The 12,603-nt window shown below is 42.1% G+C and overlaps 1 protein-coding gene across 1 annotated transcript in view; it reads left to right on the plus strand.

Moving 5' to 3' along the window:
* Window positions 1-12,603, plus strand: part of LOC124622564 (myrosinase 1-like) — a 118,665-nt gene that overhangs the window by 43,091 nt on the left and 62,971 nt on the right. Inside the window, exon 3 of the mRNA XM_047148307.1 lies at window positions 10,015-10,149. Within this exon, the coding sequence (XP_047004263.1) occupies window positions 10,015-10,149 (135 nt within the window). The remainder of the gene's footprint in view (window positions 1-10,014; window positions 10,150-12,603) is intronic.

Below are 12,603 nucleotides of genomic sequence, written 5' to 3' on the forward strand. Positions count from 1 at the left end.
CAGAGAAGAGAGATTTTAGTCCTTGCAAGACGGCTGCAGCTCCATACAGTCCGCTATCAAACCGAATATCGGGCATCTTCACCGGTGACAATAGGCGCCCCTGGGGCAGCTGGGCTTGCCACCCTCCCCCTCCCCCTCCTAGTGCCCCGGCTAGGGAAAGACCGCATTCCACCAGCAGTCTGGCCAGAAGCCATTCATGGGTTGAGCGCCACGAACACTACCGCTTTATGTCTGAACTAGTAACCAAATATTACTGACATGGAGATAAGTACCTTTCTCCATTTCAAGCTCCAAATATCAATTTCCAAAAGTCAGCTGCCCATATGTGTCCTCACAATCCTGTTCCTTCTGACCATCAGACCCGTCTACGTGATCACCGTCACGACATTGAGGTTACCTGCGTTAACATAACCTGCATTCTTGTTCGCATGTTAATGAAGAAACGAGGGACACCTACAGATGATATTACAATAGAAATGGCTCAAGCAGAAGGAAACGAAGTACTAGAGGCACATGCCAAATTATTCACAGTATGTCAGTGGACTAAACAATGCTGCAGTTGTTCTCTTTCACTTAACTGGAGAAGGGCAAGAGATAACAAACTGTAAATCCATCAGCGTCCTCTACCACCTGCTACCAACTGCTAAGAGAGATAATCGATTTTAGATGATCAAGCATGCGTTAGGCTCGGAGCACTATGGGACTTAACAGCTGAGGTCATCAGTCCCCTAGACATAGAACTACTTAAACCTAACTAACCTAAGGACATCACACACATCCATGCCCGAGGCAGGATTCGAACCTGCGACCGTAGCGGTCGTGCGGTTCCAGACTGTAGCGCCTAGAACCGCTCGGCCACCCTGGCCGGCCAAGCATGCGTTAGACGTGGCCCAGTTGCAAAGAGATGAATGAAAGTCCAGGACGAAACGGAGACTACAGATTATCAAATTACCTGCGAATGGTAGATTTCTAGAAAATATTTGACTGAATTTCAAAAAATCTGTACCCACGCCTTTCATAAACAAGGCGATGATCGAACCTCTTCTGATACACTGATGAATTTATACAAGAATGTTGTAGCTTCCAACAGGCCTTCATCAAACTACCGGAAAATAAAATTTTAAGTGGCGTCAGGCTAGAAGATTTCATACGATCAAAGCCGTTCTCAGCAATCATGGAGGAAGTTTTCAGATCCTTAGACTCAGGAAACTAAGAAGGGATACGTGTTGATGGAACATATTTGAACCACTTTCCTTTTGCTGATGGATTGTACTGTAGACCTCTAGTTCAGATGAACTTCAGCAAGAAAAGAAAAATCTTAATAGAACACTCTCCTGAAGATAGCTGGACGTTTGCCAGCCGAAATATTGTTGCAAGAAGCCAACATGATCCGGCTGCAATCCCGAAACCGCATCGAAAGTTCAGTACGCCGGGGAAACGTCAAGAATCACGCTTAATAGAACAAGTTTGAAAATCAGTTTGAAAATTAATTACAGTAAAATAAAAAATGTATAACCAAAGAAAAAGTGAAAATCGTATAAATTAACAGTCAAGACACAGAGCGGAGTGTTAGTCTTTACATCTGCTGTAGTTGAAGGCAATCACTAGATAAACAGGAACATAAATCAAAAGAAGAGCAAAAAGTTAATGATAACGCGAAAGACCGTAGTGCCTGGAAAAGCCTAGGGGAATCCTTTATCCAGCAGTGGTTTTCAAATGGCCGTTGTTAGTGGCGATATTGATAATGAACATAGTATAACGTTAATTTCGTGACGCGTATCTTCTCGGTACGGTAAACTTTACAGCCATTGTTGTGTTAGAGTGTCTCGCTGTGGTAATTACAGTTGACATCTTAAGAATACTGTTCACAGCGGTATATAGATTTTCACACTTGATCACAGCAAAACACACACACACACACACACAATGTATACACAAACAGATCACAGATACTTCAAATGTTACACTCGAAAGTTGGCAATAATATTCGATCTTTGGCAATAACATCCGACAGTCGGCAACACAAACCAAAGCATTGTATCAAAACAAGTGTTCAGTTCCTAGCGCTGTGAAATGTGAGAAAAAACCGCAAGTGGCATTTATAAGAAAAGGAACGGCACCAAAAATGGAACAGAAGTGTAATATGTAGAAAATCGTCCACGCAACCTGTAAGTACAGTTCCAAATATTACTACATAATAGCAAAAACCAACCACCAGAACTGTTTATAACCTATAGGTACATTGCCCAAAATGTAAACTAAATAGTAAAAATAATTACATATTCCAGGCCACTAAAGATGGCTTGCACAGAATAAAGGCGAAACGCGTATGGCATGAAAATTGTGTTTCATTCAGTTGTAGTCAGACGGTTCAAAAAGTAAAAATTGCCAATATACCGTAATATTACACGCAACTCAGGAAGAGACGCCTACAAAATTTGAAGGCAGTAGATGCTTCAGTGTCGTGGTGGGTCACATGGGTAACATGATCCACCCATTCCTGGAACTGTCAGGGTGTTCAAACATGGCGAGTTGGCTGTAAAGCGTTGAGTCTGCCCTACGAAACATCCGTCATGGCAGATGTCTTCTGGGCACTATTCTGTCTGACTGGTAAATCCAGACTGGGAAGTGGTCACTTGAGTGTAAATCATCAGTCGTTTCCCATTGGGCGGTGTTTGTGAGAGCTGGGCAGTATACCGAGAGATCTGTGGCAGTGAACGACCATGAACCAGTGCTGATGTGTGTATTCCGCCCAATATTCAGCAAACGTGCATACAAGGACAACAGAAGGCTCTCAGTCGCTCTACCCCTGGGCCAGGTGGTTGCAGAGTCCCAAAGCACATTTTGTGCATTAAAATCGCCACACGGGATAAAGTGGAGGGGAAAATGAGTAAGGAGGTCATAGAGAGCTTCTTCGTAACACCTGATGTGGCGGCGTGCAAAGAGAATATTTTGTAGACTGACGACACACATGTATCGATACAGCGACTGCTTGCAGCCTGGTTGTGAGGGAGAGAAGGGAGGAGAGGTAGGCGTGGTTGACGAAAGTTGCCACTCCTTCTTTAGGTCTGTCTCCACTGATGTCGTTCTTCTTTTGAAGAATGTAGCCACGTATCTCTTGAGCGTCAGAAATTTGAAATATGTATAAATTTGAAATATGTATCTTTAAGACAGAGACAAATCAGTCTATCCTCAGTTAACAGACGTAGTTCTTCCACATGTGTCCCGAAGCCACTCAAGTTGTACTGCAGGATGGAAGACTGTTTATCGGTGAGATTCTTTATCCCTCGCCTACTCGTTCTGTTATGGTGGCAAGACTGCAGCGGAGGCAGGTCACTTGAGGGACTCTGTGGTTCCCTCTGGCAAACGTTGACGTCAATATTGAGGATGATATAGTCATTGTGAGATCAACCAGACAGCAATAAGGTCGAAAAGTCCAATGAGTTTGGAGCAAATTACTTTGGCCATTCAGTTTTCATCTCCAGCTTGGAGTTTGGGAACGGTGGCAAGGTCGATGTACCAGAAACACACTGCCAGATCTCTTCTGATATCTACGGTGACGGTTTGCTGTCTCGGCCCACTTTATATTCGGCAACTTTCACCATTTATGCGATAGGAAGACTGTGGCACCAGCAGCGCCGGCTGGCAGCCGCATTTACCGGTGCAGGTAGATGTGCCCTGCTCAACTGTCAAAGACTGGGTACTAAAACTGACATCCAGGGCAGGCTACTTCAAAGTTGAGGCAAAAGACTTAACAAAACTTGGTGGCTGCGTGGCCTTCAATTCCTTCTTTGTGACAGAGTATGAGACACGTCGCGTGACTTTAATTTCCAGAATCTCCTTTTGTTCAGCGAAAGCAGGACAGTCCCTGCTCCAAATCGGATGGGCCTGCAAACAGTTAACACAGCTGGATGGGATAGTGCACTGGAATCCTTGATCGTATGTTGTGCTACCACATTGTCCACACGTATCCTGGCTGCGGCTGAAGCAATGGCACTTGAAGCAGCGCACTGGATTTGGGATATAAAGTCTAATCTTATGGCGGAGAAAGCCTGATGCAATATGCCCAGGAAATTTCGGCAGACAGAATGTCAGAGCCGGCCGGAGTGGCCGTGCGGTTCTAGGCGCTACAGTCTGGAGCCGAGCGACCGCTACGGTCGCAGGTTCGAATCCTGCCTCGGGCATGGATGTGTGTGATGTCCTTAGGTTCGTTAGGTTTCATTAGTTCTAAGTTCTAGGCGACTGATGACCTCCGCAGTTAAGTCGCATAGTACTCAGAGCCATTTCCAGAATGTCAGAATAAATGAGACTGGCTTTTGAAGTTCACCATCAAACCTTTTCATAACGTTCTGGACTTCAGTCACTATTGCACCTTTTTAACCCTGTTGCAGTTCTTGTATATCCATATCCATAATGTCCCGACATGTGGAAACACTTTTAACACTATTTAACCCAATGTGCAGCTCACTGTTGGTGTGATTTTCTCCAAGCAGCTTGGTATTCAACAGCTTCTGTACTTGGGGAACCTTCACAGCCTCCAGCTGGAGAGTACCATTCCAAAGCCTCTTGATACATTTGAGTTGACCTGCAAGTCACTCGAAAGCTTTATGGATATAGAATGGCGACAATTTTTCAAAATAACCACCGACACGTTTCATGACAACAAAGATGTTATCTATCACAGGATGTGTCTGTCAATTTTAATACTGTCGTTGTAAGTCTGAGATGACTGAGGTGGACTAACCACAAGAGACCTCTTCAGATTCTGGGTGTTAAAACTACCAAATGGCCCACCCGAACCACTCGGAGTACAAACATTTGTTTTCATGGTGTTCCTACGAGCAGCTAGGGAAGAATGTCCACCCACACAGAGCCCTGCTTGCCTGAATAAGCCCTATACAACCGAGGTGCGGCAGGCTCCTCAGAGGTTGCACACTAGCGACTGTTCCTCCTTCAAAGCCACGCGTCTCATCATCATGCAGCACAACACGAAAGCGAGGTTTTTTTTTATAGAGGTTCCACCGTTCTCGCGACCCGGGCAGTTAAGCCAAGATCTCTGATCCCTCTGACACACATCGTCCTACCACGGCACCACCCGGTGGTCGCTGAACCACACCCGGAGCTTATGGTAACAGAGGACTGCCGTTTTTCATCAGTACCCAACTCAGGAACCCCACGGCCGCCAAGCTCGTACCAAGAAAATGAGTGCTGAGCAAGAAAATGAGTGCTGAGCCCCTGTGAGGCTGAAACTGCCATGTGACCACACAGCTTATAGCAAAATTAATGCTATGAGGATCTTCCTCGTGACTATAATTACTTAGCCTGGAGTCGGAAAGATCTATCACTGAATTACTTCGTTAAACCAATAGAAATATGACTGTGATTAATTACCCTCATTCACTTGTAAATTACTCGTGGACAGAGCGGTATATTTACTATTAATGAACTGTAATAATCGTGTACAACTGAAGTATTTGATTATTCACACAATGACTCATCAATATTTCAGAAACAGGTGCCGAAAAGACAGTGCTGCACCGGCGTGTACAGCTTAGGAAGGGCAACATAATGACAGGAACACTGAATACAGTCACTATCGGGGCCTGCTCAAAAGTGAATTTTTATATAAAACGGACGTTATTAACGTTCTCCATATTTATTACTCATGAGTACGTATTTGTTTCTCAACATAGTCACCCTGGCGACAAACACATTTCTGGCAATAAGAGACCGGTTTGTTATACCGTCACTGTAGAATGTCTCATTTTGTTGACGGAGCCACAACCTCACTTCGGCTTGAACCGCTTCATCAGTATGTCAGAGGTCTTCTTTATGTTTTGGAAACAGAAGAAAATCGATGGGACCAAGTCTGAACTGTATGGAGAATCAGTCACAGTGAACTAAAGGCGACTGATTGTTGCAGATGTCGCAGCACTTATGTGTGTTCTCACATTGTCATTATGAAAGACAGGGTGCCCCAATTGTTGACGATCTTTTCGAATTCGAAACTCGATAACAGCACGCTGTTTCTCATGCATATAGTTACGTTGCACATTGCCATGTGGAATGTTAACGTTTGTTCTATTTAGAAAGTTTTAAGAGTTTTCACATTAAAAAATTCGGAGTTTAACGTTTCCCTAGTATATTGTTTCGTCTGTGGAGACAAGGCAGTAAAAATCACATGGATTCTTAGTACACATAACATTAATTGAAGTTCTGACAGAAAGCTTCGAAATATATATTCTCTACATATGTGTTCAACAAAGACATGAAGCTGTTCATAATACAGAAGACGACCTATTCATAATACAGAAGACGACGATAAGATTGATAACCGAATGCATGTGCAAATCAGCTTCCACCTTACGAAAAACGACTTGAGCCGTTGTGATGCCACGCACATGAATACCACGTTACATTAAGAATCAGTGCAATTCCTGGGGGTATTTTGGTCCCATCATTACAACTACAAGGAAACGAGTGTTTTCTTTTATTTTTTCACCACACGCGTTTCGTTTTATTGAGGTAAAGTATCATCAGCAGCTTGTAGTTAAAGATATTTACAGCCTAATTTGTTTTTAACATCAAAAACGAGTTCGTTATCAATCTGTTGGATTTTACTTAGGGATATTCTTGCCTGACTTCTCGTCTACATCAGGAAATGGCTTCTAGTAGCACGTCTTTGGTGTCTTTCTTCATTATACACATGCTTCAAGCCTAATTTTCCGTTGTTTTGCAGAACTGTGCATTTCTTACGTTTCACACAGCACACTTTTTCGTACACCACTGTTTATTGATTATTTATCTACTTTGAAGTGTGCATTGTCCTTAGTAGTGTTGCCAACATAGCTCTACCATTAGTTCGTCTTTTCCCTATGCTTTTTTTAGTTACTTGCATGTGTGTTATTCTATTTATTTAAGTTTCTATATATGTATATACTGTACAAAAGTAATGAAGGAATAGGGATGGAGTGTTAATTAATAGATTTGGTAGGGAAAAGTAAAGACGAGTGGACATAAGTGCATAGTAGTGTGATGGAGAGTGAGTGGGAGGGACGGTGAGAAGCAAGAAGTGAAATGAAATTGTTGGGGGGAGGGGTGGTTTAGGTGGGAGAGGGTGATGGATGGGAAACACTTTTTCCTTTTTCATGTATTTTCTATTGTATTAAATAGCGTCTGGTTCCCAATATTTATTTGATCATTGAGGAACTGTTTATTTTGTGTTAATGCTTTGTGTATGTGGAAATGTTCTTTATTTTCTTTGAAGGGGAGGAGTGGTGTCTGTCTTTACTGATTCATGTGATGTTCACATCCTTTTCAATATTGCTTGGATTGTGATAATCTTGTTTTAATTGATCTGCTAATGTGTTTCAATACTCTGATGTGTTCTTTATATCCTGTGTTGAATGTCCTGCCAGTCATTAGAGTGTATATATTTTTTCACAATCCCTGGAACTGAGGTGACAGATGTCAGATTGTTGGTAACTGTATCGTTTTGATTTCAGTTTTGGGATGTGCTTTTGCACTGAGTTTTTTGATTTGTTAGCAATGTTTATGTCTTGTATTTTGAATGTGTTACCTACTTTATTATAAAATTGTTGTGGCAGGCCACAATATGTCATTTTTTGTGGTAGTGTAGGTTGTATTTGTTGGTATGGTTTGGTTAGTTGTCTTCATTATTTTTGTCTTTGCTTTTATATTTAGTTTGTCTACCATTGTTTCTTTGTGTCCATTTTTAATGCTATTTGTTTTATAACAGCCAGCTCTTTTTGTAATTAAAAATGGTTATGAGGATCCTGTTCAGTCTGTTTAACTTTTATCTGATTGCAGCCTGTTTCTGATTCTGTGGGTGGTATGAGACTGCATTCAGAAGGTGTCACTTGTTGTGGGTTTTTCGTATATGTCAAATGTGTGCTTGTTATTATCTTTTCTTATGGTGATGTGTAGCAAAATTTGTGAGTTCTCTTGAACTTCTTCTACAGTGAACTTTGTTTTCGCATACAGTATTTATGTCTTTGTGTAGTTGGTGTATTCTATTTCTACATTCATCTTCCATGGATATTATGTCATTCATGTACCTGTAACAATAGATGATGTAGCTTTTCTTCGTTATTATGTCTTCAAATATTAATTTTTGTATATGGTTCACAAAAATGTTGGCTAATGTTCCTGAAATAGGTGAACGCATGGGCCAACCTTCTTCTTGTATGTAGTATTCTTAACTGGATTCAAAATAATTTTGTTGTGTTACTAACTGTATCAACTTTATTGTTTCATCTGTGTGTTCATGAGATAGCTGGTTGTGTGTTTTCTTCAATTAGTTTTATAGTTTTGTTAACAGGGTGCAATTGTACATACTTTCTACATCAAAAGAGAGCAGTGTTCCTATGCCAGGGATTTTAATGTGTCTTACATGTTGTACTAGCTGAGAAGTATTTCTTATTGGTCTATCATTTTTAGTTTATATTATTGGGTGTTGTGTTTTGATAGTAAGTATGTGATATCTGCTCTGAAATTCACTATCGGAGGGACAGGATCATTTTCTATATGGACCTTTGGTTGGTACCGCATTTTGGAGGCTTGAGTAATTTTTTGTACAAGTCTCTGTTTCTCGCGGTCCGTAAATGTGTGCTCTATGCTTTTGAGTGTGTTTTTTTTTTTTACATGTGTTTGAAATCTATTAGCTGGGTTCCGTTTTAATATTTTTATGTTGTTTTTTTCTGATGATTATTTTCATACTTTCAACATTTCGCGGCCCTGTCAGCAACTGTATAAATATTAATTTTAAATTAACAACAACCTCAGTTGCAATGTTTACCTAAATTTACCTAGGTTTCAGTTGGGATAACCCAACCTTCTTCAGAATAAAAAGAACTACGATTTGTCCATTTAGATAAACATTGCAACTGAGGCTGTTGTTAATTTAAAATTAATTTTTCTGGTGAGTTCATGAGGATAACATTATTACCCTTTTTCAGATTTTATTATTATGATGTTTCCTGATTGCAGTCTTTCCTTTGGTTCGTCAGAATTATTTTTCCCTTTTCTTGTTCCCTTTTTTTAAATTTCTTCTTTTACTAATTCCCTAGTAGGCACTGCAAGTTCTGTACGCGGAATGATCCGAAACAAACGTGCAAATCTATACATCACACGACTAAAATTACAAATCGGTACTTATTAATGGCAAAGTAATTGAAAGAGCACACCCAAAATCTCAAACACTGCAAGCCTCCGAACGGGCTCGTGCCGACAGTGGAACGCACAGTGCCATACAGTGTCCTTCCAGATTTACGGTGCCACGTGGCCCCGACAACTGCCAGAGTTTCTCATCGGCTGGAGACCCGATCAGAACATGAAAGAGGTAAAGATTCTTCAACGGTGCAACAATCATATAATTCAAAGAGTTTGCTCGACTAATCGAAAGCTGACCGTTGGATGTCCGAGTAGAATATTGCAAAAACTATTTCGCTATTTTATAAAGAAAAAAAATCCAATAACGTATGCACAATTTATCTAGTAACTCTCCAGATTTATGTTTGTTCTTTCTTGAAAGTACGTTCAGTCTAAATTTTGTTTCATGTCCATGGACAGAGCTTTTTGTGCGGAAGTTAGCAGCGTTATTGTTCGTGCGCAAAACTGATCCGTAAATATACTGAAATGCTGTGGTTAAAATCCCCAGTGTTTGAACAGAGATCAGCTAATATTTTTGAGTATAATTCTCATGGTCCTGTACTGTAGTTTGGAAACTGCGTTCATGTTTACTGTATTTATTCCCAGAAAAGAATTCCATGGAGAAGAATCGAGTGCAGTTATGAACAATACGTAACTAAATGACGCTGGCTGTTACACAATGATGACAGGACTCTAAGGACATAATATTCTGATGACACTCTTTGCAGGTACCTTTGTGTGCTCGCACCGCTTCAGCTGTACCTGGCAGTGGACCGGCTGACATAACTGCGCTGCGATAAACGCCTACAGAGACTCGTGATAAGAGTTTGTTGTAGTTTGCAGGCGAACGTGTACCGCTTCTCGCTGAGCTGGCCGCGCATCCTGCCCACCGGGGACACCGACAACATCAACCAGGCGGGCATCGACCACTACAATGACGTCATCGACGAACTGCTGGCCAATGGCATCCAGCCCATGGTGAGTGGGCGCCGGGCTCAGCTCCAGGCGAGCTGTTCCACTTGCTCCTTCGACGAAAATATTACCGTTTCTTCAATATAATAACAAAAATTCCTTGCTTCCTCTCTCGAAATCTGAACATGCAATCTTTCCACATCCGTCACGTCGTCTCTACTTTATTTTCAGCATTCTGGATGGTGCAACTGCTCTTGAACAAATAATAGCTTCTGGTCTAGGGGCTAGCGTTGCTGTCTCTGGATCACGTGGTCCCACGTTTGATTCCTGGCCGGAGGACTGGGTGTTTATGTTGTCCTCATCATTTCATCATCATCATTAGCGAGAGTGACAAGACTGGTTTGGGAAAAGAAAAGGGACTGTGTAAAAATTGGGACTTTGCACTGGCGCTGATGTCAGCGCAGTTGAGCGCCCCACAAACCAAACATCGTCATATACTAGCTTCAAGCTTTATGTGATGGTTGAAATAGTGTCAGCAACATCAATTATTTTTCAGCTCACCACTACAGTGAGCAGAATCTGATATAACTTGCGAGCGCCCTTCCGGCATGTGTCCATTCGCCACGGCTGCTACCATAACACAAAGGAACGAATATCATCCTTTTGTTTTCCTTCCAAGTCGGCACCGGAACTGGATACAGGTGTTAACCCAGAGCCACACAAACTGAGCTCAGATGACAAAAGATAAGGGCACGTCTTTTCATGCTGACTCAACTTTTTTACCAGAGTCCGTCAACCGTAGTGGCTACCGAGTGCTAGCGTATCAGTGTCTTGGCAACCTATGATAAGATTTTTAAAATAATTGAAAAGCCACGATCGCTTCAATATCGTTTACTAGATGACCGGTTTCAGCACTCTGAGGATGCCATCATCGGATCCGTGAAGGTATAACAGGTTTGAGGGAGGGCTTACGTGAGTTAACTATATACATTACAATTATAACAGAACCACATACCTGCAACGTGGATTGACATTTATAAAACCATATGGACATAATGACACACGGGGCAGACCATATGATAAAAATCATAGGCACAACCAATAAAAATAATAAAATAATAACAAAAAACTGCTCCCATTGTCGTTCTTTCCCTTAAATATAAGACTGAAGTCACCAGATAAAACTACGACTGCTCGCCTAACACCGGAAGGCGAGCAGTGGTAGTTTTATCTGGTGACTTGAATTTTACATTTTATGGAAAGAACGACCATGAGAACAGTTCCTTCATTATTTTTTAAATTATTTTTTATTATTTTTTTTATAGTTGTGACTATGATTTTTATCAGATGGTCTGCCTCATGTGCCATGATGGCCATATGGTTTTATAAATGTTAATCCACGTTTTAGGTATGTGGTTCTGTAATAATTGTAATGTACACTACTGCCCATTAAAATTGCTACACCACGAAGATGACGCGCTACAGACGCGAAATTTAACCAACAGGAAGAAGCTACTGTGATACGCAAATGATAAGCTTTACAGAGCATCCACACAAGGTTTGCGCCGGTGGCGACACCTACAACGTGCTGACATGAGGAAAGTTTCCAACCGATTTCTCATACACAAACAGCAGTTGAGCGGCGTTGCCTGGTGAAACGCTGTTGTGATGCCTCGTGTAAGGAGGAGAAATGCGTTCCATCATGTTTCGACTTTGGTAAAGGTCGGATTGTAGCCTATCGCGATTGCGGTTTATCATATCGCGACATTGCTGCTCGCGTTGGTCGAGATCCAATGGATGGAATCGGTGGGTTCAGGAGGGTAATACGGAAAGCCGTGCTGGATCCCAATGGCCTCGTATCACTAGCAGTCGAGATGACAGGCATCTTATCCACATGGCTGTAACGGATAGTGCAGCCACGTCTAGATCCCTGAGTCAACAGATGGAGGCGTTAGTAAGACAACAACAATCTGCGCGAACAATTTGACGACGTTTGCAGCAGCATGGACTATCAGCTCCGAGGCCATGGCTGCGGTTACCATTGACGCTGCATCACAGACAGGAGTGCCTGCGATGGTGTACTCAACGACGATCCTGGGTGCACGAATGGCAAAACTGGATTTTTTCGGATGAATCCAGGTTCTGTTTACAGCATCGTGATGGTCGCATCCGTGTTTGACGACATCGCGGTGAACGCACATTGGAAGCGTGTATTCCTCATCGCCATACTGGCGTATCACCCAGCGTGATGGTATGTGGTGCAATTGGTTACACGTCTCTGTCACCTCTTGTTGGCATTGACCTCCCTTTGAACAGTGGACGTTACATTTCAGATGTGTTACGACCCGTGGCTCTACCCTTCTTTCGATCCCTGCGAAACCCTACATTTCAGCAGAAAAATGCACGACCTCATGTTGCAGGTCCTGTACGGGCCTTTCTGGATACAGAAAATTTTCGACTGCTGCCCTGGTCAGCACATTTTCCAGATCTCTCACCAATTGAAAACGTCTGGTCAATGGT

The sequence above is a fragment of the Schistocerca americana genome, chromosome 7 (genome assembly GCF_021461395.2).
Source record: "Schistocerca americana isolate TAMUIC-IGC-003095 chromosome 7, iqSchAmer2.1, whole genome shotgun sequence".
Taxonomy (NCBI): domain Eukaryota; kingdom Metazoa; phylum Arthropoda; class Insecta; order Orthoptera; family Acrididae; genus Schistocerca; species Schistocerca americana.